This window comes from Phoca vitulina, unplaced genomic scaffold (assembly GCF_004348235.1).
Source record: "Phoca vitulina isolate PV1807 unplaced genomic scaffold, GSC_HSeal_1.0 scaffold9, whole genome shotgun sequence".
In the NCBI taxonomy this organism is placed as follows: Eukaryota; Metazoa; Chordata; class Mammalia; order Carnivora; family Phocidae; genus Phoca; species Phoca vitulina.
The window spans coordinates 16,857,295-16,885,072 of NW_022589712.1; the positions used below are offsets into that span (position 1 = coordinate 16,857,295).

At 36.4% G+C, this 27,778-nt stretch overlaps 1 protein-coding gene across 3 annotated transcripts in view; it reads right to left on the reverse strand.

Moving 5' to 3' along the window:
- Nucleotides 1-27,778, reverse strand: part of TAB2 (TGF-beta activated kinase 1 (MAP3K7) binding protein 2) — a 70,012-nt gene that overhangs the window by 23,672 nt on the left and 18,562 nt on the right. For all 3 annotated transcript variants that reach the window (XM_032407684.1, XM_032407685.1, XM_032407686.1), the window contains 2 exons: nt 25,375-25,565; nt 13,755-15,255 (listed from right to left, as the gene is read on the reverse strand). In XM_032407684.1, coding sequence (XP_032263575.1) covers nt 13,755-15,255; nt 25,375-25,476 — 1,603 coding nt within the window. In that variant the 5' untranslated portion in view covers nt 25,477-25,565. The remainder of the gene's footprint in view (nt 1-13,754; nt 15,256-25,374; nt 25,566-27,778) is intronic.

Genomic DNA, 27,778 nt, shown 5'->3' on the forward strand with positions numbered 1-27,778 from the left:
AACTTAGTTTTGAAAACCATAGAAGAACATTCAAATTTATTTTCCAATGAAGGCATCTCAGAACATACATTCCAGGACAGGGGCTGAACACTCTCCCAGTCACAGAGAGCTCCATCAGTAATCCCCAATATGATATTTTTAATGTTTCTATCAAAATAGGAAAGTAAACCACAGAGTTGAGAGCTACACAGAAGACCAATATTAGTAGGAGATATCCTTTAACAACAGGCAGAAATCTGATTCAAAAAAGACAAGAGAAAAGAAGGAGCCAGAGCTGCTGAAGGTTGTGGGATATTTTGAAGTTAAAGAGTAAATTCTTCAAAATGTTTCTGAAATAAGAAAAATATTACATCCCTGGGAATTTACAAAGAGAGGAGTTTTTACAATGGCTAAAGATATGGCCTGCCTTTGGGAAAAATGGCAAGATATATCCTATGATTAGACCGAAGCCCTAAAGTAAAATATTGTGAATCCATGGTCTCAGAATTTATGAGAGATTTCTTTCCAGTGAAAACAAAATCTTAGAGCAGAGTTATAATGACTATATTACTTAGAAATGACAAATGTAGTTTACAGACTATTCAGGATTTCTTAAGTATGTCTGTTAATTATAAAATAAAAAGTCCTCTGAAGATAGTAGGAAAGAGATATGACCCTCTATTTCTTAGCAATTCTTTCTTCTAAGTGCCTGGATTTTTATGTGTCTAGTTCACTTTCATTTGTGGCTTGATATTTTTAGATAGAAATCTGAGAAAGATGAATGACAAAGAAAAGAGGGGTGTCAAGGTGAATCACTACAAAAATACAGCTAAAGCCAATGAACTCTTTTTCTCTAGTTGTGGTCTCCCAATTTTAACCTTTACCATATAAACCATTATACAGTACGTATCCATTAAGAACCATTATTAGACTCAAAATGAAGAAACATAATTACAGTGTTTTTATAAAGACACTTTTGCTCTGAATCAGGCTCCACCAGTGAGTTAGCTTTCAGTCCTTCATTCTTACGTATGAACCAATAGCCATGGATCACCATACATTTCAGGAACACCTGACATGTAAAAGATCTAGATAAAGAGAAAGACTAAAACCAGATTAATCACAGATAATTCAGGAGATAGACAAAAACTTAAATCCTAATTAGCATCATTAAGAGATCTGAGATATTCATACACCCATAAAACAATCTGCTCTGAGAAAGGAATTAGAGAACTAGCTCTTAGAAATTAAAAACATTATTGCTGAAATGAAAATTTCATACATGGGTTGGAACAAAAATTAAGGAAGTATACTCAATTACAGAATAAGAACGATAAGGAGGTAGAATATTTGAGGATATAATGATGGGAAATAGAAGGCTGGTCTAGGATGTCAAATAGCTGAATAAGAGAAGTTCTAGAAAGAGACAATGGAGAAACTGGGAATCAGGAGGGGATTTCCAGAACTGAAGGGAGACACTAGCCTTTAAACTGAAGGAGTTCACTGAACGTGGAACAAGGATAATTTAAAGAAAAACCTAAACCTAAATAATAATTGTGTCTATATATAGAAGATACATATATATTTTATATCTGTTACAAAATGTTATGTATTTATTATTTATATATCTGTTATATATAATATATAGATGTTATAAAGTATATATTTTATAATATACAGATGTTATAAAATATATATAAATGTATGTATATAAGTATGTATACCTTGATAAAATAATATCATCATATATGAGTAAACTATAATAAGGCATCAGTAAAGACTGTGCTTTAATTTTATTTGTGATATTTGCCTTGTAACAGTATTTCATTCAGCCAAAAACACATTAATTAAATTTTTACTAGTCTGGAATCCAAGATTTTCTGGATTGGATGTGGAGCCCAGTGCAGGGCTTGAACTTACAACCCTGAGATGAAGACCTGGGCTGAAGAGTCAGATGCTTTAACCAACTGAGCCACCCAGGCACTCCCAAGATAATTGTAATAGTAAAGGAGCTTAAGTTAATTTCTATACTACCTGTTCAAAGGGCATTAAATAATACCATGAGTAAAGTGTGAAGGAAGGAAACAAAGTTGAACTATTTCAAGAGCTTATATTTTATTACTTTGTATTTATAAATCAGTATCCCACTAAAGGAGAAACTTTGTTAGATGAGTTCATTTCATTTCACACTTGGAAAAATTCAGCATTTTAGATTTTTCATTAAGTACATCTCTCAACTAAACCTCAAGCTCCTTGAGAGTAAACACTGAATGCAATTTTGTACCACGGGGTATCTAGTATTAAACCCTGACAATTGTAGGCACTTGATAAATATCTGTTAAATGTAAAATAATGACAACAATTTGACTTTTAGTGAATGACAGAGTAAAATACTAACTTTTGGTCCAAGAAATAGAAATACTGATAAAACAAAAACGTGAAATTTATTTTAGAGTCTTCTTGTTTAGTTTTAGTATTTATCACTTAGCACAACTGAATACATTTTGAAATATGGCAAGACTTTTAGGTTTGCTCACAATGCAGAAAGGTGGCTTTTTTTAATATGCTAGTTCTACCAAGGAAATAAAATAACTGATGTATTTAACATCTTGATCACACACTGACTTTGTTTTCTAAACCTGCCTATCCACTTTACCTTTGAAATACACAAAAAGGAAGGACGAATAATGGAGAAAAAAAATTCAGTATCTTTTAAATCCTCTTTCAGTCAAAATTACATTTTAATAGATAAAGGTAATTTAAGCATGCAACTCCCTCTTGTGGTTGTTAAAATAAATATTAGTTAATTCAAATACTAGGGCCCTTAAACCACTCCTCTAGGCATTTTTTTTTAAGCCACAGTTTGAGAAAGCTTAGTCTTTACCCAGCTTTTGTCAACTTCCAGTGAACGATGGAAACAATTTCTTACTCAACTTTATTTGTAATTAGAAAAACACACTTCAAGTTTCAGATGGTGTTAGCTTTACTAATTTTAGGTATTTTATAGTGTAAATAACATCTAATTTCTCCAAAAGTTAAAAAAAAAAGGGAGGATGCAGTGTGCATATTAAAAATACCTTTGCCACTGGAAAATGAACAGTTACTTATGGATACAAAGATCTTGGGCTTATTATAAAGAGAGAGAGAGAGAGAGAGAGGAATTTGCCACTGGAAACATAATAGGTATTTATTTCTAATGTCTTTTATACTTTTGTCTGTCGTGACAATTTTATATGCCTAAGTCAGGTACATGCCTAAGTCACTCTACCTAACAAGGTACAATGTTAGCTTCTAAAATAAATCAAGACTTTTCTAGACTGTAACTGTTGACAGCAGGGGTATTTGTTTTATACGCCAATGTGTAATTATTGTCACTTATTTAGTGATGGAGTCACAAAGGATTCAGAGATGGCAATTACTCATTAAATTAAACATCCTGATGTTTTCATCTATTTTGTCATTTTTAAAGAGAGTTTGAAATCAGGTCTTTCAACAGTGCTGCAACTGGGCCTGTAATCTGGGCAACAGAAATAACAAAACTATGAGGAATGATGCTTAACTCCTGTAATTATTTTTAAGAAACTTAAATTATTTATACTTCATATTAATAATAGGTGAGTATGAGGCTTCTGCTAGATAAACACCTTGTTGGCCTAATTTGTATATAAGTAAGATTCTAAATGCAATCTTATAGCATTAAGATATAGATACTGTCTAAAATTTTTGTGTTAGAGAAAAAGAAAACCAGGCCCTAGAGATACCAAAAGAGCCTCTAAGAAATACAACTGGATGAACCATTAAAGGAACTGGGGACATTTATAGCTTAGAAAGGCTTATCCTTTTAAAGGGGGATATGGAAATTATTTTCAAGTTTTTGAAGGGTTGCCAGAGGAAAGAGAAATGAAGGCCAGTTCAATATAGTTTCAAAGAATATCGCTATAATTTAAGAGAAGATATGTGCAAGATTTCTGGTCTTGAAAACTTGGAATGTTGTGAAGGGCTAGTTTCTAAATAAGACATAAAACCCAGAAACCAGAAAGAAAAAAAAGATTGATAAGTCTGAATATACAAAAGTAAAAATGAAATTATAAAACAAAAAAATTTATCAAGTCAAAAGTAATAAAAAAAACCCAGATATCCCACAACAGGCAAGTTCACAAAATACAAACGGCTTAAAAATTAATACATGAAAACATGCTCAACCTCACTCATATTTAAAGATGCAAATTTTTAAAATCCAAAACAATACATTTTTGCCTACCAGACTGACAAAGATGTATTCTTTTTTTCAATCACCTACATAGTGATGGGTAGGGGAGGGAAGAAGGAAAAGAACATTCTTATAAATGCTGCCGAAAGTGTTCCCTATTTACAAATATGAGAGTATAAACTGGTAGACAAAGAGTCTCAATATTGGCAACATGTTCTGTGGTAGTCATCGGTGTCCTTCACCAAATATTTCTGGCTCTCTGCCTTCCAGGTATGTATGGTAGAATTATGCCTCCCCATTCTCTAGCAATCAGATGTGGTTAGGTGTGGTTCTGTAACTTGCTTTACTAAAGAGTAACATGTCAGGGTAGAAGCTTAAGGAGTCAGTACTGATTTGCTGTATTTCTTTTGTCTTGCCTGAACAATCATGGAGGCATGGAATGGAGCTTCCCTCAACCTGGGTCCTTAAGTGAGGGTGATAAAGAACAGAGCCCACCAGCTATCTATAGTGGCAAGTGAGCTAGAGATAAATCTTGGTTGTTAAAGACAGTTTGTTACTGAAGCATAACCAAGCCTAAATGATGTATCTATCAAAATTAAAAATACACATATCCTTTGACACAGCAGTTCCACTCCTGGTAATCTCTTCTGCAAACATACTTGGACATGGGCATAAATATGAATGTACAGGATTTTTACTGCAGCAGTTTGTAAAAACAAGAACTTAAGGTCTAGCTATCAAGAAAGGCCTGGTTACGGATTATGGTACAAAACACCATGCAGCCATTTTTTAAGAAAAGAGATCTATCTGCACCTGCTGACATGGAATACTCTCAAAGAGATAGAGACAAGAAAAGGATAAAAACAAAAAGCAAAATGCTGTATTTCATTTATATAAAAAGAGATGTAAATATATATATATATGCTTGTATATAAATATATGCTTATATATAAATACATATATATATATACTTGATATACAGTTTCAGTTTTTAGAAGAATAGAAAATGAAATATTTGTGAATAGCTCTTGGTTGTCTCTGGTGAGGGGAACTTTTCACTATACACCCTTTTGTTCTGATTGCTTTTTTTTTTTTTTAAATCAAGTATATGTAGGGGGCGCCTGGGTGGCTCAGATGGTTAAGCATCTGCCTTTGGCTCGGGTCATGATCCCAGGGTCCTGGGATCGAGCCCCATGTCTGGCTCCTGGCTCAGCGGGGAGCCTGCTTCTCTCTCTGCCTCTCCCCCTGCTCGTGCTCGTGCTCTCTCTCTCTATCTCTGTGTCTCGAATGAATAAAATCTTTAAAAAAAAAAATTAAAAAAAAAATCAAGTATATGTAGAAAAATATTTTAGTGCAATTCCTACCAGAATCCCAGCTGACTTCTCTGTAGAAATTGACAAGTTAATTCTAGAATTTATAAATTATTATTATAAATTTATATGTTCTCGAAAAAGAACAATGTAGAATTTACATGTCTCAATTTCAAAACCTACTACAAAGTAACAATAATCAAGACTGTGGAATAAAGGCAGACATACAGATCAATGAAAAATAATTAAGAGTCCAGAAATAAACCCATGTGCTTATCATCAACTGATTTTCTGTGAGGGTGCCAAGACCATTCAATGAGGAAATAAAAGTCTTTTCAACAGATGGTGCTGGGGTATCTGGATAAGCTGCATGTGAAAGAATGAAGTTAGGTCCTTACCTCATACTATTATATAGAAATTAACTCAAAATACATCAAAGACCAAAATATGAGCATTAAAACTATAGAACTCTTTGGAGAAAACATAGGAGTAATTCTCATGACCTCTGATTTGGCAACTGATTCTTAGATATGACACCAAAAACATGAGCAATGAAAGGAGAAACAGCAAAATAAGTAAGTTGGACTGCAGCTAAATTAAAAACTTTTGTGCCTCGAAGAGCACTATCAAGAAAATGGAAAGACATGAGGACATGGGGCGCCTGGGTGGCTCAGTAGGTTAAGTGTCTGCCTTCAGCTCAGGTCATGATCCCAAAGTCCTGGGATCGAGGCCTGCATCGGGCTCCCTGCTCAGCGGGGAGTTTGCTTCTCCCTCTCCCTCTGCCTGCCGCTCTACATACTTGTGCTATCTCTCTGTCAAATAAATAAATAAAATCTTTAAAAAAAAAAAGAAAATGGAAAGACAGGGGTGCCTGGTTGGCTCAGTTGGTAGAGCATGCAACTCTTGACTATACACCCTTTTGTTCTGATTGCTTTTTAAGTTTGAGCGTCGTAAGTTTGAGCCCCACACTGGGCGTAGAGCTTACTTAAAAAAAGAAAAGAAAAAAAGAAAGTTCACAGAATGGGAAAAATAATTACAAATCATATAAGAGACTTACGCTTAGAATATACAAAGAATTCATACAACTCAATAATAAAAAGACAAATTACCCAATTTAAAAGGGGCACAGGATATAGACATTTCTCCAAAGAAAATACATAAATGGCCAATAAACACATGTAGTTATCCTCAATGTCATTAGCCATCAGAGAAATGCAACTCAAAACCACAATGAGATACCACTTTATAGTTACTAGGATGGCAAGATTCAAAGTCAAACGATGGCAAATATTGTTGATGATGTAGAGAAATCAAAATCCTCATATACAGCTGGTGGAATCTGCCAAAAGGTGCAGTCACTTTTGAAAACAGTCAGGCAGTTCCTCAATGGTTAAACAGAATTACCACGTGAATCAGGAATTCCACTCCCAGAGAGCATATGTTCAAGAGAAATAAAAACAAATGTCCACAAAAAAGTGTACATGAATGTTTACAGTAGTATTCATAATAGTCAAAAGATGGAAACAACCAAATGTCCATCAAATGAGGAACAAACAAAAACATAGTATATATCTATATAATAGCACATTATTCGGCTATAAAAAGGAATGAAGTACTAACACATGCTACAACATGAACGAACTTCTAAAACATTATGCTAGGTGAAAAAAGCCAGTCACAGAAAACTATTATGTAATTCCATTTATATGAAGTGTCTAGAAGATGTAAATCTAGAAGTAGATGAGTGGTTGCTTAGGACTAAGGACCACCTACTGGGATAGGCAGGTGATGGCTAAAGGGTGTGGAGTTTCTGAGGTGACAAAAATGTTTAATATTGTGTTTATGGTGGCACGTAAGTGACTATACCAAAAATCATTGATTTGTACACTGTAAATAAGTGAACTTCATGGGATTAACTCTATTTTATTAAAGCTATTAAAATAATGACTAAACTTTTTAATTGACTGAGCCACCGGGGTGCCCCACGACTAAACTTTTTAAAAAAGAATGAAATAGATTTGTACATGCTGAAATGCAATGATCTTAAGATGTTAAGCAAAAACTGTGTATGTCTCTCTACAATGTTCATTATATATACCATAGGGTATGTATAGATTATAAAACCCTGCATATGTGTATTTACATATGCCCATATATCGACAGTGTATCTGCATTATAGAAGGGGTGTGTGCATGTGATTATGACGACAAGGAGGATAAAGATGGCTAATGGAGGTTACCTCTGAGAGTTTAGTAGTGGGAGGGTTGGTGGGAAGATACAGGCAGGGGCTGAAAGGAGACACATTTTTATTCTATCTTCCTTTTTTGGGGGGTTGAAATTTCTTTCATCATATGCGTATGTTGCATAATACTTTTTAAGGAGATCAGTTTAATACAGGAAATAACTTGCTAGGAGGCAGAGTGTGGAGTGTGCTTCTTCAGGTATGCAAGCATGTACATAATGGATTTACACTTACTAGGGACCTTGCAGGACCAAGTGTTGGATGGGCAAATGGCCTGGATAACCTTCGCAGAATTTGAGATCACTTTTAAAGTCTCTTCCAACCCTGAGATTTATTTCAAATTAAAAAAGGCAGTTAGTCTTGAGATTGGGAAGAACCTATGAAAATTCTGTACAGGTTTGATATCAATTAAGCTTAATTTTGATTTAATTACTTAACATAATCTCAAGGTCAACATAGTAAGTCAACATTCTAAAAAAAGGCATTTCCAATCAGCAGATGCATAAAGGCAAAATGCAAATTTAAAAATTTGAACTAATTGAAGTTATATCTCCTCTTGAAAAGAATATTTAGCCCTCTCAATTTTTGTCATGATTAAGCATTTTTATTAAATCTTGTTAGATAGGAAGGTGTTGTGATTCGGAGAGAAGCATTGGTGAAAAAAAAAAAATGACAAGGAATGAGAAACAAAGTCCAAGAAGCTAATTTTCATGTCGTAAGTTTTCCTATTTATTTTCCTAATTTAGGTTCAAAGTCAAGGCTACTGCTTAACAATATGATAGGACCATAAATATAACTGGAAAAAAAGTACTGAGGTATCATTAAAAATGTTTATGACCTTATGTATGTAATTTTTAACACTGCACAGATGGATTTCTGTAGAAATAACAGAGAAGAAATCATTTTTGGCAGCAGTGGTACTTTGTAAGAGCTTCTGGCATAGAAAGCAGGCCCTTTCCCTCCCCTGCCATGAAAACTGGTTTGAATGAGTGAAGCATTTGTTCTCCATATCCATAGAAATTGCCAGTGTTACTAAAAGCATACTTCTATGAACAGAAAACACCAGAGAGTCTCAGAATACAGTGGATGATCAGGTATTTACTGGTACTTTCAGAAGTTAGGTAGAGTCAGGTAGTGTGACTCAAGGTGGGGGGGGCGGGGAGATGTAGCTATTTGGCCACACAGTAACCTTTACTACTGCTGAGAAATTTTCGCTTCAATATTTGTTCTTCTTAGCAGGTAAAATAAGAGTCTTCTTCATATCCATAGACTATGAAATGGAATTTCTCTCTAACCTGAATTTGTCTTTTCTATTGGGCACTCATTGGTGTCTCTGATTCCTGTGGTAGTTTAAAGACTCAAATGTAATTTATTTCCTCTCGCAGTGGTGGTGGGAGACTTGGTGACGAAATGAGCAGGAGAGTGGTAGAAGTTTCATTAATTTACCTCTTTTTCCTCTGCTCATTCTATAGCAGAGAGCATATCCAACAATGTATCTTTTATAAACATAAATTCTCATTTTTGAAATGTTTTATTGTAGATTTTAAATGTTAGATGAAATATAAATGAAAAATACTGCATTTTGTTTACCAAATTTATTTATGTTCCCGCCTCAGTTTTTGAGAAAAATATTTTCCTATGACTCTATACGTGGCTCAGCTTCTTTTCCTACTCAGAAACAGTATGTTCCAGGAGCTTTGGAAAGATCAATTTCACTGCAGGAGGCAGAGAGATTTCTTTTCTCTTTATTACCCACACCACACAAATCAGAGTTGAGAAAAGATGCTTGCTTAAAGATCAGTATTATTTGGGTTGCCGTATGAAGTACGGTAGTGAGTGCTATGTAAACTGTAGAGCATCACACACATGTAAGGTAACATCATAAAAGATGCATTTTCAGAAAAGAACAATCCTTTGATCTTAATAGAACCAAGTCAAAGAAACACTCCATCAAGACTTTGTCACTGGATATGCATAAATCTGGGTCAACAACAGCAGTTCCATACGAAACAGAAGGAAACAAGATGAAAGGCTGCAAAACAGCACCTCCCCCAATACAGAGTGCACGCAGAGAGATAATACAAGGATGCACAGCCACATGAAGGTTATGGAATTCCACAGGTATGTAGATATGTTTAAAGAAAGTGAGTGTAGTTGTTTAAACTGTCTGAAGGCTGTTAGTGAAGAGAAGTAATTTGAGTGGCAGATTCTGAGGAACCCTGCTATTTGCTATTTGGGTAGGCTTTGAGCTCTCAAACCAGAGGCTTCACTCATCAGCGTTTTTTTTTTTTTTTTCACCTTTAGGTGCCTTTGGAAGGTGCTCCCCATACCACTCCAGGGTATTACTTTATTTTTCAAGTTGTTTTCCTAATTACATCTGTATGTTGTGATTTCTTTCCCTATAGCTGCCTGTTCTTTTTATTGAGTGATCTTTTAGCTTCACACTTCTTAAACTGGGGAACATGTGGCCCCCACAATGATGTACCAGGAGTTATGTGAAGCTACAAGACAAACTTAAAGCATCCTTCCAGAGGGCTTATTTTGCAAATGTGGAAAGATGTTACAGTCCTGCGGTTAAGAGTGTGGGCTCCATTGGCAACTTCCTAGGTTAGAATCTTTGACTCTGCTATTTGTCCTTTGGCAAGGTTCTTACTTACCCAGTCTGTTTATTTATTTATTTATTTATTTATTTGGGTGGGGGAGAGACAGTGGGAGACAGCGCAGGGGGAGGGGCAGAGGGAGAAGAGAATCCTAAGTGGGCTCCATGCTCAGTGTGGAGCCCAGTGTGGGGCTCGATCTTATAACCCCGAGATCATGACCTGAGCTGAAATCAAGAGTTGGATGCTTAACTGACTGAGCCACCCAGGTAGCCCCTGTTCCTAAATATTTTAATCTGAAAATAGTAATAATACTAGTGTCTATATTATAGTTGGTTGTGAGAAATAAATGGGCATTCAGAAAACTGCCTAGCAAATAGTAAGCTTTCAGTGTATTATGTATTAGTTATTATATGTCTTAATATTAGATTATTCATTTCCCCCCTCTCTAAGCAAATATAAGCAAAAATGGAGATAGGAAATGCTGGGTAGAGATTAAGACACGAAGACCAGAGATAATCTCATGGAAAAGGTGAAGGTGACGTTTGAGTAAAGATCTGAAGGGAGTTAATTGTGGATTCTGGGAGAAGAGAATTTCGGACAGAGAAAACAGCAAGTACGAAGATCCTAAGGCATGCCTTCCATGTTTAAGGAATAGCAAGAAGGCCAATAGGGCTGGTAAGCAGAAGGAAAAGAGCTGAGGGATGGGCAGTGGGTCATGCAAGGCTTCACAGCTTTTACTCTGAACGAAAAAGCCATCATATGCAGAGGAATTATATAATCTGACTTATGTTTTTTAACAGTGTCTCTCTGGCTGCTTATTTGAAAGAAGACCATAAGGGAGCAAGAGTGAAAGCAGGTAGGCTACTGCAATAATCCACTTGAGATGATGGTAGCTCAGACCAGAGTGGTGGCCATAGGTGGTAAGAAGAGAGAGAACTCTTAATACACCTTGAAGGTTAGAGTTGACAGATTTTACTGTCAAATTAGATGTGAAATATGAAAGAAAGGAGGGGTCAAGGGTGTTTCTGAAGTATCTGGCCTAAGCACTAAAAAAATTAAGTTGCCATTAACTGAGATGGGAGGACTGATCATAGGAAGAGTAAGCTGGGGGAATGTCAGAAGGTATTTCAGATGCCTAGTAAACATTCAAATGGAGATGTTAAATAAACTGGCTTGAAATTCGGGGAATAAGTCTAGGTTAGAGTTACAAATTTGGGAATCATTAGCACATAATATTTATTTATTTATTTATATTGTTTTTAAAAGATTTTATTTATCTAGAGAGAGAGAGAAAGAGAGCACACGCGTGTGTGCGCGCAGGGAAGGGCAGAGGGAGAGGGAGAGAGAGAATCTAGACAGATTGCGCTGAGCGTGGAGCCTGACATGGGGTTTGATCCCATGATCCTGAGATCATCACCTGAGCAGAAATCAAGAATGGGACGCTTAACTGAGCCACCCATGCACTCTGGCCATTAGCATCTAATATTTAGAGTCATGAGGCTGAATGAGATCACCTACAGAATGGTACAGACAGAAAAAAGGCCCAAGGATTAAGCTTTGAGGCTTTGATCTCATTTCTTTGAGAAGTGGAAGGATAAAGAGGTAAGAGATGAGGGAGGGAGAACCAGCTAAGAATAAAAAGAGAGGTGGAAATTCTAGAGTAGTATCCTAGAAGTCAAATGAACAAAATGTTTCACAGTGAAGAGGGTGCTTGACTGGTAAATGCTGCTGATACATACATCAAGGAAGATGAAGGCCGAAAGGAGACTGTGGGTTTTGTAACAATGCTGTCACTCATGACCTTGACAAGAGCAGTTCTGGGTGACTAGAGTGGATAACATCCTGACTGGATTAGATTCAAAAGAGAATGAGAGAAACTGGAGATAGCAAGTTAAAGCAACACTTTATATTCACACTCCAGTTAAAGGTGATTATGTCTATTTCAACTGAAAATTCCCTTTATCAAATTATCTTCATACAACAATTTACTCTCCATTTAAGAAACAGCAACTACCTAAATACAGGAAATCTGCTATCTGCTGGAAGGAGAGAAGGAGAAGAGGACTGTGGGAGAAGAACAGGAATTAAATATCAGTGAAATAAATAATGGTATATTAAAATTCATGTATTGCCTGAAACTAAACAAAAACGGGTCCAGTTTTAGCACAATTTCTAGTGCAATCGGAATCACCCACGGACCTTTAAAACACACATGCACACCTAGACCTCACCATTCGGAGAGTCTAACTGAGCAAGTTTGGGATGAGCCCTGGGCATCCTTATTTGAAAGCTCCATAGGTGTTTATGAAATCTGAAAGCATCACAGCCCAGCTTGAGTTGAGAAGCACAAGAATATAGTAGTTTAAAACATAACAATCAGGCTCCTCTGAGAAACTCAGCAGTAAAATCACTATTTTAAGAAATTTTTAAAAGGACAAGTGGTACTAGTGGTCGTAAAGGGCTGCATGTTGCAAGGGGGTGATAATCTATTATTTTCCAACCTACAATACTTGGAACAGCTCACTGCGGATACAAAGATGACTACGATATGTTGTTGCTCTAAAGGACTCCCAGCCAATCTACAAACCTGCATCAATATTCAAGAAAACAAACACTTAACCTCCACTTTCATATCTGAAGGAGTTTAATGGTTTCTTACTGAAGATTAAGTAACTTAAGGGACCAAATAAAACATATATGACAGAAATTATCTCTACTTGAATTAATACAGATATAATTTAGTATTATGCCAATATCAACTAGTCTATTTCAGAAGAGGATAATCAAATGAGATAGACTAACTAATGTTTTTATCCACAATTCCAAATAAAGATAAAGGCTGCATTAACTGATGTTTAAGGGAGGCTGAAAGAAACAAATATTGAGAACAGAACTCAAAATCTCTCTTAGAGGTAAATTATTCTAGGACTTGTAAGAAGTTAGATTTTGATATAAAATAAGACTAACAATGTTATATTAGAAAAACGAAAATACTTGAAGAATAGAGAAATCGCCTGGTCAAAGAAGGCAGATTTACCGACTATACGAGGCCACTAATATCTTACTAAGATGTGTTTTTATGAATTTTTATTCACAAAAATTTTAAAGAGCAAGCCAACATCACCACAGAGAAGAGAATTCACTGAAAAGGAAGGGTTAAAACATTAAGAAAGTAAGCATACCAGGATGGATTATGCTGAAGATGTAATAACCCTATCCTTCAAACTTTTAAGTTATATGATAGTAAAAATGAAATTCACAATTTGTAGGAATACTCTGAGGTTTTAAAAGTAATATGATTTGACACTTAAAAAAAGATGAAATAATAATACTGATAGCCATTTCTACAAGTAAAATCAAATGTACACCAATAAGCCCAGCATGGAAAGTGACCCCACCTTCAGGATTATTACCTTGAGTGTAGGCAGCATCATCAGATCCCATACTCAACTTCCGTGCTTCACTTATTCTATCCACATGTGCTAAAGTAGGGTCCGTGAGGTGCTGAATATTCTCTGTTTCTACATAATGATCAGGATGGTTTAGAAGATTTGTAAGTTCAAAGGTAGGGGACACCACCCCTGGTGAAACTGCAGGGGGTTTATTAGGAGAAACTGTAATTTTGAAAGTATATTTTGTATTGGGTTGAGTGACCACGACTCGAGGAGAAGTTGCAGAGTTATTGCCTATTGCTCGACTTTTGGGAGGGTGGTGATGAATAAAGGCAGGACCCATGCTCACTTGCCCAGACATATTCCTGGAGGCAGCAGATGCTCCAGAGTTTGTGGATATGAAGAGGGTGGGCTGATTCCGCATGATCTGTTCATCTCCTGGGGCGGCATTAGCTGAAATATAGACCTTGGGTTGACTACGGGACATTACCTCATCAGTATTTGGGGGACTGGCAGCTATGTAAACAGTGGGCTGATTTCTATTTAAGGTCTGGCTGTTGACTGAAGAGGAACTGCTGGAGGTTCGAGGTCCAGAAGAACGCAATTTTGAAGAGCTGTTTCTTTGTGGGGGTTCAAGTTTGATTTCAATCTGGTTTTTTCGAGGTCCTGTTGAAATATTCTGAATGTTATATTGGCTATGGGCAGAAGACTGTGAGCTACCAGATGAATGAATTGTTGGTGGCTGTGGAGTAGTAGGTGAACTGATGGGCATGTAGACATGAGAGGTCTGGTGGCCTTGCTGGTTTGGCTGCTGGGCTGAGGTATGTGACATAGGATTAGATGCAGGATAAGTAGTCCAGGGACCAGGTTGTGAAGGTTGATAGACTTGTTGAGGGTTCATAGGATTAAACTGAGATACCCAGCCAGAATGCTGTTGCGTCTGTCGAGCTGTACCACTAGGAGTTGTAATGTAAGGCCTAATATAGATAGAATTTCCCTGTGGACTGTTAAGTACAGGTGGAGGGACACCATGTATGTGCAAAGATGTGGGAGTATTACGACCAGTCTGGATATTTGGGGCTAAAGTTACCATAATGGGATTAAATCTGGGAGTTTGCTGAGAAAGGTTAGATGTTCCTTTGCTGCCTAACTGAAATCCAAGATGTGGTGCTGAATTTGAAGCACCAGATGTACTAGACATTCCAAAAACATTAAAGCCTTGAGGAACTTGAGCTGGTGCTGTCTGTGGCTCCTGCTGAAAGAGTTCATTATTGGACTGACCACCTTGAAGTTGTCCATCACTAATGCTGTGCGTCAGAGTCCTGCTTCCATTCATTCTATTTCCTTCTCTTCCATGGTGGTAAACATTCTGTGACTGCAAGTCCAAGTTGAGAGAAGTCATGTGATTTCGGAGGCCAGAAATTCCAGAGTCATCCGAGAAATTCAAGTCTCCTTCACCATAAAGATACCTTGTACTCTCTTGAGATAGAACAGCACAGCAAGCATCCAGGTTATTATTATTCTATAAAACAAAATAAAAATAGCTTGATGTTAACAACCTTCTGGTTGTTACACTCTCATCACTACTAAAATAGTACGTGATTAACGAGTGATTAGTTAATACAATTCGAACAGACATATTTGAACCTTTTTATTGAGAAGAACTATTTTTTTGTGCAAATGCTTGAATTACAAATCCTCACTACTAACATAGTGGAAAAGCTCTCTAACTAGCAATAGCTGACAGCAAACCAAGTCACTGTTCTGTTTAAGGAGCTATTTTACAGTAAAATGGATTCATGCAAATACAGTAAAAATTATAACCTAATTAAAAACATGATTTGAATGCTGAACAAAACATAACCGTTCAAGTATTATATTCATTAGGCATATAATACTATATAATGAAATGTTTTGCACATTCAAGTGCTATATGAATTGTTTTAAATTAATGACCTTTTAAAAAATGATATGTAGGGAGCGCCTGGGTGGCCCAGTCAGTTAAGTGTCCAACTCTTGATTTCAGCTCAGGTCATGATCTCAGGATTGTGAGATCAGGCCCTGTGTCGGGCTCCACACTCAGCACAGCGTCTGTTTAGGATTCTCTCTCCCTCTCTCTCTGCCCCTGCCCCTGTTCGTGAACGCTCTCTCTCTCTAAATAAACTCTTTAAAAAATTATATATGTGGTATTTAAATAGAAAAAGTCCTAAAATAACACAACAAAGTCATCTCAATTCCTTATATGCTTCCTCTAAACTCAAGGTAGCACCTAGAGCAACTGAGCTCCTATCTCTGCCTTTAGATAGCACCATATAAATCTACTCCACAGAAATGAAAACAAAAACAAAAAAGCAACCAGATTATTTCTAAAGAATCCTCAAGAGACTGACCAATCACCAGTCATAAATCATCCATAAAAATATTTACTGAACATCTAAATTATGCATAGTACTCTGAGACTGTGAAAGACTCAATGACATATAGAACCAAAATTTTCCCTAGAAAAGTTTTGCAACTCAATTAGACAAACCATGGATTTATGAAAAGGTAACACTATTAAAACATGACTATGTGCCAAATAATAAGTGGTTTCTAAGTTCAACAGAGAGTTAGTATTGTAGACTACCGTACAAAGAACTGTGTTAATAAGGGAGGCATAGTCTGATGGGCTTCATACACAGTAGTATATGCAGGACTTGAAGAGGGAAAAAGGACTCCTAGTGAAGGGAACGGCATGAGTAAAGACAGATATTAGTGTGATAATAAGTAAAAGCATATTCTAAACAAGGTTAACTGGAACAGATTTAGTTGGAGTTAAAGGTTTGTATCGGAGATTTTGTGGAACAAATATTAATAAAGCAGATTGGGATTAAATACAGGTATACCTTGTTTTATTGCACTTTGCAGATACTGTGTTTTTTACAGATTTAAAGTTTGTGGTACCCTGCATTGAGTGAATTTTTTTTTTGCATTGAGCGAATTTATTGACACCATTTTTCCAACAGCATTTGCTCACTTCATGTCTCTGTGCCACATTTTGGTAACTGTTAGAATATTTCAAACCTTTTCATTACTATTGTATTTGTTAGAGCAATCCATGGTCCACTGATCTTTTTTTTTAAAGGTTTACTTGTTTATATGAGAGAGAGAGAGAGAGAGAGAGAGCATGCAGGAGCGCGCGAGTGGGGGGACGGGCAGAGGGAGACAGAGCCTGACTTGGGGCTCGATCCCATGACTCCGAGATCATGACCTGAGCTGAAATCCAAGAGTTGGATGCTCAACTGACTGAGCCATCTAGGCACCCAATCCAGTGATCTTCGATGTTATTACTCTAATTGTTTTGGGGTGCTATGAACCATATCCACGAAGATGGTGAACTTCATTGATAAATGTTGTGTGTATTCTGACTATTCCACTGACTGTTTCCCCATCTCTTTCCCTCTCCTTGGACTTCCCTATTTTCTGTGATACAATACCGAAATGACCCTAATTAATAATAATAATAATGATGATGATGATGATGATAACCCTACAATGGCTTCTAAGTGTTCAAGTGAAAGGAAGAGCTGTACCTATCTCAACTGTCAATCAAAGGCTAGAACTGATTAAACTTAGTGAGGCATGTCAAAATCCAAGATAGGCCAGAGCCTGTTGTAAATGCAAAGGATTTTAGGTTCTTGAAGGAAATTAAAAGCGCTACTCCAGTGAGCACATGAATGATAAGAAAGCAAAGCTGTCTTATTGTTGATAGGAGAAAGTTTTAGTGGTCTGCATAGAAGATCAAACCAGTTTCACCATTCCCTTGAGCCAAAGCCTAATCCAGAGCAAGGCTCTAACCTCTCTTCAATACTGTGAAGGCTGAGAGAGGTGAGGAAGCTGCAGAAGAGAAGTCTAAAGCTAGCAGAGGCTGGTTTATGAGGTTTAAGGAGAGAAGCCATCTCCATGACATCAAGTGCAAGGCAAAGCAGCAAGTGCTGATATAGAAACTGCAGCAAGTTATCCAGAAGATCCAGCTAAGATAATTAGTGAAGGTGGCTACACTAAGTAACAAATTTTCAATGTAGATACAATAGCCTTATATTGGAAGAAGATTCCATCTATGACTTTCATAGCTATAGAGAAGAAGTCAATGCCTGGCTTCAAAGGACAGGCTCACTCTCGTTAGAGGCTAATGCAGCTGGTGACTTTAAATTGAAGCCAGTGCTCATTTACGATTCCAAAAATCGTAGGGCCCTTAACAATGATGCTAAATCTACTGTTTTTGCTCTATAAAGGGAACAACAAAGGCTGGATGACAGCACATCTGTTTACAACGTGATTCACTGAATATTTTAAGCCCATTATTGAGACCTACTGCTCAGAAAAAAAGATTCCTTTCAAAATATTACTGCTTACTGACAATGCACCTGATCACCCAAGGAGCTTTGATGGAGATGTACAATGAGATTTATCTTGTTTTCATCCCTGCTAACACAATATCCATTTGACAGCCCATGGATCAAGGGGTCATTTAGACTTTCAAGTCTTGTTATTTAAGAAACAAATTTTGTAAGGTTATAGCTGCCATACACAGTGATTTCTCTGATAGATCCAGGCAAAGTAAACTGAAAACCTTCAGGGCATTTGATTCATGGGAAGAGGTCAAAATAGCAACATTAACAGAAGTGAGGAAGGAGATGATTCCAACCCTCATGGACGACTTTGAGGGGTTCAGGACTTCAGTGGAGGAAGTAACTGCAGATGTGGTGGAAAGAGCAAGAGAATTAGAAGTGGAGCCTGAAGATATGATTGAGTTGTGTAATCTCATGATAAAACTTTAATGAATGAGGAGTTACTTCTCACAAATGAACAAAAAAAAAAGTGGTCTTTTTGAGATGGAATCTACTGCTGAAGATGCTGTGAAGATTGCTGAAATGACAATAAAGGATTCAGAATATTACATAAACTTAGTTGAGAAAGCAGTGGCAGGATTTGACTGATTCCCATTTAGAAGTTCTCCTGTGGGTAAGATGCCATCAAATAGCATTGCATGCTATAGAGAAATCGTTTGTGAAAGAGTCAGTTGATGTAGCAAAGTTCATTGCTGTCTTATTTTAAGAAACTGCCACAGCCCCCAACCTTCAGCAACCACCATCCTGATCAGTCAGCAGCCATCAACATGGAGGCAAGACCCTCCACCAGCAAAAAGATTGCTACTCACTGAAAGCTCAGATGATGGTTAGCATTTTTTAGCAATAAAGTATTTTTTAATTAAGGTATGTTGTCTTTTTAGACATAATGCTATTGCACTATCAATAGACTATAGTATAGTGTAAACATAATTTTTATATGCACTGGGAAACCAAAAAATTCACTTGACTTGCTTTGTTACGATATTCGTTTTATTGTAGTGGTCTGGAACCAAACCCACAATATTTCCAAGGTATGCCTATAATTAAGGATTTTGAAAAATGAGTCACGATGTTAGTGACAATGGGGAGAAGCCACTTAACATGAATGAACCGAGAAGTAAAGACACAAGGGCATTTTGGGGAGGCAGTCTGTTGATACTCGAGATGAATGGGAAAGGGAAAATTTCTTGACAAGACCACCACTGGAAGACATGAAATTATGACTGTTTGATAGTGGACACAAATTATGAAAGACTACAAATAAACAATGGATACAATTTGGCTATGAGAGAGAAAGAGCCTTCAAAGAGGGTTGGAAGATTAGAAGTCTGACAGAAAGAGGTCAGTTTTAGACATAAAAAAGATGAATAGCCAAGTTAAAATGTCTATAGGTGGTTTGATAGGAGATAAAATCTAATTAAAGGAAACTGAACTACAAAAGGCATCTTGACGTCTTGTTAAGAAATGATAGTCCGCAGTTCGAATGGGTAATGCAAAAACAAAGTTAGTAAGGTTTTTTTTCCTCCCAAGCTAACAGTTCAAATCTCTCATGCTATAAAAATTCTCTTACCCTATTCCTAACTCTGAATTGATATATATTAGTTTTTGAAATAAAATTTAAAAATTCACCACAATCTTTATCAACCAATTACTGTTATTATAGTTAGACTCTTGCCAAACCTAATTGGTGCTTTTTGCTTCAAGCTAACTTTATTGCTATTTCTGTAAATTCTCCCTACTAAACCAAAGCTCACAAAGACCCCATCTTCTCACCTCCTCTCGGCCAACATCCCCAAATTAAAATGTGTATTGTCTACTTAATCCAATCCCGCACTTCCTTTTTAAAAGCAGATACTCATATTTACAAAGTCTTCCTCCTTAATTCTCTTGAGCTCTCAAAAATCCCTTCAATCCTTTATAAAATCTGATTTATAAAATCTAGTATGTTCTAGTCCCAGTTATGCCAGTAACTCACATGGCCTTAGGTTATTTACCCTCTACAGACATCACTTTCTTAGCCACAATAGGATAAAAGAAAATGTACTTTTTATTAAATTTATTTAAAAAATTTAAAACATATTCAAAAATAAAGAGTAAACATGATAAACTCACCTATATTCATCATCCAGCTTTAACAATATCAATATATGGCAAATCTTTTTTCATCTAATGGATGTGCCCCAGCTTCTCCCCCCACCAAGCTAGATCAAGTCTCTGACATTATTTCATTTTTATCTGTGAATACTTCAGTATGTATCTTTTAAAAATAGGGACCTATAAAAACATAACCACAATGACAGTATCATACCTTAAAATATTCAATACTTAATATCAACTAATATCTAAATAGTGTTGAAATTCCGATTGTGTCATAAATGTCTTTTTAGTTAGTCTGAAAGAGGATCTAAGGAAGGTCCACATATTTAATTTGGCTGATATGTCTCTTAAATTTCTAATAATAATTAATCCTCCCCTCTTCTAAAAACTTTCTGGTCATTTGTTGAAAAACTTGATCACTTGTGCAGCAGCATTTCCCATCTCGACTGGACAGGTGCACTCTGTGCTGTCAATATCGGCTGTATTTCATTGTGAACTAGTAGTTGTAACTCTAAGTGTCAGCAGGTTCATGTATGAATTTTTGGCAAGACTCTTTATAGGGTCTGTTTCTTACTGCATCACACAAGGAGACACAATAATGTCTGTCTGTCCTTCTGTGATCTTAAAGCTGACGGGCAGATTCTGATGTTATCAGCCTGATCCAGCTAATGATTTCAAGCAGTTACTGATGATCCCTTTAGAATCTTTATTTCATTAGGGGTTGCAAAATGGTGATATTGGTGATATCCCAATTATAAGATTCCTTCTTTGTGTATGAGCTGCAGTTCCTCCTAAAGAACTTGCTCTCTTCAACTATTTAGTACTCTTTGCACAGAAGAAAAAGGATAAATAAATTCTCTCTACTGGTTTTTTAGAATAACGAATTGATGCCCTTAGCAACCTCTAAAAGTTACTAAGATTTATTTTCAGTATCCTCATAAACTCCAGTTATCTTTAACATTTTGATGTGTATCAACTGATTATGGTCATTATATCCTATCTTTAGGCTAGTGGGAATGATTTCAAGTTGGCTCATGTGTACATATGACATGAACCTAGTAGTCTCTCATAGCTTCTTTGTTTTCTGATATGACAAGAAGTCCAAAATCATCTTGTACACTTCCTACCCTAGACCTGGAATCATCTATTTCTCAAAGACACCCCAATTACTTTCAGTGAGACTCCCTTTAAGTGTAACAAAAGGCGTGGGATAAGTTTCTAAAAGGTTGAAAATCATTGCTTTTTTGTATATATGCAAATCTGCATTCATTCTCTTCAAAGCTACAAAAGGTCTGACTCATTATTTCCAGTTCCTCTTGCATTTTTCCCCAAGCTTCTTGCACAGACACAGAGATTACAGATAGTATCAAAATATCTCCTACGATCATCCTTCTCTAACTCTGATTCATTCACTCCTTCAACCAATTTACTGAGCTTCCATTAGGCAAGGAGGAAGGAATACAACGGCTGCTAAGGATTTCATGGTCTAGTAGAGGACATTAATGTGTTCACAAATAAATATAATACAGAATGACAGGTGTTTTAATAAGAATATGGATAAGGACTATGGGTGGAGGTCATCTGAAAAGGCTTCAACTAAGGATACGGTACTTAAATACTAAGTCTTACAAATACTGAATGAACACAACTAACACATTGCTTTGAAAAGGAGTAGCAAATTTTAAACTTACAGATTAAATTGTCACTTTAAGAGAACTGAAAAATTCAGTTAAAAAAAAGGAAAAAAGTCAGAGTGTCAACTATGCAATATTTTTACACTATTCTAAGATTCAATTATCAAATATAAATAAAATTTAAAGATATGAGTTACACCTGCTGATATTATTGCCATCTTAGAGAATCCACAGCACAAGGAAATGATATAAGTAGTTCCAAACAGAAGAATCTGAGCAGTAAATAAAGTCAAGAAGAGAACACAGGGTAGATACTTCTGTTCTTCTCTTAGGAAGCAAGATATTTAAGAGCAAATATACAAAGTGGCAGCACAGCATGATCCTTTGATGACTAAATTTCTTATATTTTCTATACCATGGTTTTTTCATCTAGAAAAGTTCGGAACCAGTATTTTATAGGGAGGCTCTCTCCAGAGAAAGGACAGAAGCCTACCCAACTGAGGAAGGGAGAGCAGCTCCCAAAAGAAAAGTCTGTCACCAAGTAAGAGATGTTTGGAAGTACATTTAGAGGTAGCTAAATTTACTTTTACTTTAAAAATATCTCCCCAAATTTGGGAAGATGTACACCCTAGCTGTATTCCCAGAGGAGCCTTCCCCATTCCTTTCTTTAACATTTCTTGTTATATCAGCTAAAACCCACATTACTTAGATGCCCAGAATGATTATCAACTCAATTTAAAAGAATGGTAATTTGCAAGCAAAATGGATTTCATTTTAGTTATCACTAGATGCTGGGAAGCATGCCTTAGGAAGGTCTGTCTTTGTAAAACCAGATAAACATGGTGAAAGTGTTATTACCAGGTACCCAAAAGAAATTCAAAATCATTTATTTTCTTTTTTGGTAAAACTGAACACATGCTTACTTATTACATTTAAAAAAAGTAGGTAATTCATTTATACAGATCAAAACAGTAGAGAAAGATATATGTTGAGATGTCTCACTTCTATCTCCATCTCCATCTGGCCTTTTCCCTCTTGCTCACTATGGGTGACTATCTTTTATTAATTTTGTTTTTAATCCTTCTGGTATTTCTTTATGCAAACAAGGGCAAATATACATGTGAATATTTACTCCCCCATCCTCATTTATTATTTTTTTATTTTTAAAAGATTTTATTTGAAAGAGAGAGAGAATCTGTGTGCGTGCACGCACACGAAGCAGGGGGCAGAGGGAGAGGGAGAAGCAGACTCCTCGCCGAGCAGGGAGCCCCTTGTGGGGCTTGATCCCAGGACCCTGAGATCAGGAGCAGACCCTTAACCGACTGAGCCACCCAGGCGCACCCCCATCCTCCTTTATACATACTACCCTGCATTTTGTTTTAATTTAATACACCCTGAAAACCATACTGCAGCACTCTATTTTTTTGAAAATAATTTAAATAATTATACAAAATGCTCCCAGTTAAGGTTCTTCAAAATCTCTACAGCTGTGCTACTGGGAAAGTGTTCTGGACAGTTCTTTCATATCAAGTCTTATAACATTTTATTGAAGAACCTATATTATTTTTCTATTTTTCAGTGACTCACTGAACTCTCTCGGTATAATGTTATTTTATTTTAAAGTCTATTTGAAAAGTTAGAAAGAGGTACCTGGGTTCTACGGGGAAAACACCCCCCCCCCCCCCACTATCTCTGCTCCTCCCCATACTTCTGATTCCAGTCATTACTTTTTTTTTAACTTTTCATTTTTTCTTTTACATACTATATCAACTAATGTGGACTACTGATTCATTCACCAAATATTGATTATAGGTCTTCTACTATTATTATTGTTATTAGTAATGGCTGCTAACATTTACTGAGCACTCATTATGAATCAGGTATCCTACCAGTTGTTTTATCTGCATCATATTTAATTCACTGTGAAGTTTTTTATTCCCACTATACAGATGAGGAAAATGAGGGTCAGAGAGGTTAATTAAATTACTGCTAGTAACTGTTAAAACTTGAACTCCAGTCTGTTTATCACCAAAACATATGCTATTTATTATTTATTTTTAAATATTACTTTTACTTATTTATTTCTCCCCAGTTTTACTAAGGTATGATCGACAAAAACGGTATATATTTAGGCTGTACAATGTGATTCTTTAAAGGTAAATACAATGTTACAACTTAATATATTTATACATTGTGAAATGATCACCACAATCAAGTTAATCAATGCATCCACCACTTTACAGTCTTCCCCCACCAAGTGTTTTTTCAGTGGTGGTGAGAACACTTAAGATCCACTTTTTGCGAATTTCAAGGACACAATACAGTATTATTATCTCAAAACATATTCTCTTAAACACTATACTATAGAAAAAGCCAGGCATATTCAGAGAATTCCAATCAGTTGAGGACGTCTGCAGCACAGGGTGTGAAGAGGAAGGACTAGGCAAGAGACCAGGCTGCAGAAGAAGGCAGGATTCCAGATCACAGACCTAGTATGCCCTAGTCACGATATATGAACTTTATTCTGAAGGGTACGGAAAACAATCATGAGGTTTTTAGGCAGGTAAATACATGACAAAATCTGCATTTAGAAAGACACCTTGGCAGAAGTGAGGTGGATAGACTGGAGAGACCAAAACTGGATTAGACTAAAGGCAGGTAATTAAAATGTACAGATAAAAGGTGATAAGGGTATGAACAAAATGTAGTCACTTGGCATCAAGTACAGGTGTTGAGCCTTTAAAAATTTCATATAATTTCAAACTTTAAAAACAATTTGTCAAGTAAATATATCTGAGCCCAAGTTACTTTTTTATATCTCTATTTTAACAAGCTGAAAGATAGTTTTTGATGGAAAGATTTCTAGTTTATCAAATGAGAAGGCACAACTATCACTAAATATTTAGAATTATGGATTTCTAAAATTGTACAGACAAGAAAAAAGTAAAAATTTATTAGATGGTTAGTGACAGTAATTGGAAAACCTACAGATTAAATTAAAAAATATAAAAACAAACTTTTTTCTTTAGAATTGGGACCCGAGGCATTGTCGAGGTCAAATTCCTTTGTTTTACAGACAAGCAAACTAGAGCATAAAGAAGGCATATTACTCGCCAAATCAGCTTGGGGTGCTCATTTGGGATTAGAACCCATGTTTCCTGACTCCTTATTTAATGATTTTCTCACTTTCATATGAAGATGTGGAATTTAAAAACATTCTGGCAAAACAGGTGGGGGAAAAGTGAAGCAAGCTCACAGTAAGTATGGACCACGTACCAACACTTTCTATTGGGCTCCTGTTTAGTCCTCATACCTACTTTACAAGGTAGGTATTATCTGTATGCCAGAGAGCCGAAATACCTCGTTTAAGTAGGCCACCTAACTATGAGACACCAAAGTTCATTTCTTTTCATCATAGCACACTAATGCCAACAAGAAGATAAAAGAGTTTTCTTCCAATATGAAAAAAACCACCACCCAGGTTTATATGAATGAGTTCAGAAATCGATGCACACTGACCTGTAACATGCACCTGGATACAACAACTTCAGGTACTTCAGGGAATTTTTGTCGCAGGTCATGTAAAACCTGAAAATCAATTTGGTGGCTTCCTTGGGCCATTCGTATATTGCCTGATCAGGACTATTTGTACAGTAGGCAATTCTAGGCCTTAGTGGAAATAGTACTCATCTCTTCTGTCCAAGCATTTTCTGTGAAAGAAAGAAAAAAAATTTTAATGACAACTGATTAGAGAATGAATATTGTTGTGGATTTAAAATTTCAATACATAGGGTACGTGCTTTAGTAACTAACATTTAATATAAGTTATCAAAAAATTATTTAGTCCTATAATGCCTTCCAGATGGTTATGTCTTTTCGATTTATAACTCTTGCTGGCAAACGTTTAGACTAATTCCTATCTATTTGTATGCTTTATGATGGCTGTTCCAAAAGGCTTTTAAGAAATTATTGTCAAGGATGTCTTCCCTCATTCTTCTAAAAGGGGAAAATGAATAACTTTGTGACATTTTTCTTAATAATCTGAGGACAGCCTGAGGTGCATAATCTTATTTACTCTACTTAACATTTTTAAAGTTTGGATCCTGATAAAGTCTGGTTCTACAAAATGACTTTGCATGCTTTGTCTAAAAATGATCTATAACCCAGTATGTTTGATACCTTAACTTTCAGATATACTTAATCCTTAAATATGCAATGAATTCATCCTCAGGAGATTAGTAGCATTTTACTCCCTGTTTTTAATAGAATTAATATTTAAAAAATACTAACGCTTGAGCCTCAACCCCAAAGGTCCTGATTTAATTGGTTGGGGAGTAGCCTGGGCATATGGATTTTTAAAACTTCCCCAAGTAATTCTCATGTGTGGCCAAAGTTGAGACCTACCTAACTTATTTTTATTCTTAATGCAAACCATGTTTAATCTTGAAAGCCTCTTTGGGATATAAAGAGTATGTAAGTATATTAAACCTAAATAACATTAAAATATTTAACTATCATGCTATTTTCTTAATCATTTCAGTTTATGATAAATTTAACAATAAGACAATCTCTTTCAAACAGATTTCTTATGTGTGGTATTCTAATTTTGCTAACATAAGCTTAAAAAAAACACAGGGGCGCCTGGGTGGCTCAGTCGTTAAGCGTCTGCCTTCGGCTCAGGTCATGATCGCAGAGTCCTGGGATCGAGCCCCTCATCAGGCTCCCTGCTCCGCGGGAAGCCTGTTCTCCCTCTCCCTCTCCCTCTGCCCCTGCTTGTGTTCCCTCTCTCACTGTGTCTCTCTCTGTCAAATAAATAAAATCTTTAAAAAAAAAAAAAAGACACAGACCTGTAAACTCCATGAATATAGGAATCAGGCCCTCTGTCCCTTCTTGTGTAGCTAGCACTGTGTCGGCAGTATTCAGTGCAACAGTATATACGAAAGTATTTTTTACTAAATTTAGTCATGGCGGAACTCCTGAATTCTCAACAGAATAGAAGCTCATTTAGATATGCATAGTAAAGCCTTTCAGCTTTTTATTATTATTTAATTAAATTCCTTGATTCGTTCATCTATGTGACTTCTCATAGGTAAGAGCTACAATGGGTTAGAGGAAAAAAGAGAAGTACTGAAAATTAGTAAATGATACTTAAAAATAACTGAAGACTGTTCAACTTGAGAAAGCCCCCCTTGACTCCACCTCAGCTGTCAGCTCATTTCTCTGCCCCTTCCCTCTTCTGGGCTACAACCACTTGAAAGGGTTGTTTATACGTATCTTCCTTTCCTCCCTTCTAGTCTCTTTTAAACCTACCCCAATCAGGCTTTCCCAGTTTTTGTCCACTGAAACTATACTTATCAAAGCTGTCGGAGAACTTCAGGTTGTCAGACCTAACGAGTAGTCCTCAGTCCTCATCCAGTGATAGCTTAGGACTTGGTCAACCAATCCCTCTTTAAACAAGGGCTTCACTTGGCTTCCGAGATTCATACTCTTCTGGTGTTTCTCCCACCCACCGGGAGCTCCTTCTCAGTTCTGTCAGATCTTCCTTTTCTGGACATCTAAATGTTGGCGGACAATGGGGTTCAGATCTAGGGTTTCTTTTCAACTATACCTACATTCCTCTGCAGGGTCAGCTCATCCAAATATACTGCTTTACACAGAGGCTTTGCAAATTTATTTCTGCAAGGCCAAGGGAGCTCTCTCCCTTGAGTTCCACACTAATATAGCCAGTTACCTGCCTGACATCTCAAACTCACTTCAAACTTAGCATGTCCAAAATTAAACTCTTAATTCCCCCCATCCAAACCAATCCCTCCACAGTCTTTCTCATCCCAGTAAATGGTGCCAGCATTTATCCCGTTGATCCTTCTTTCACATCCCATATCTAATCCAGCATCAAGTCTCGTTGACTGTATCTGCAAACAAT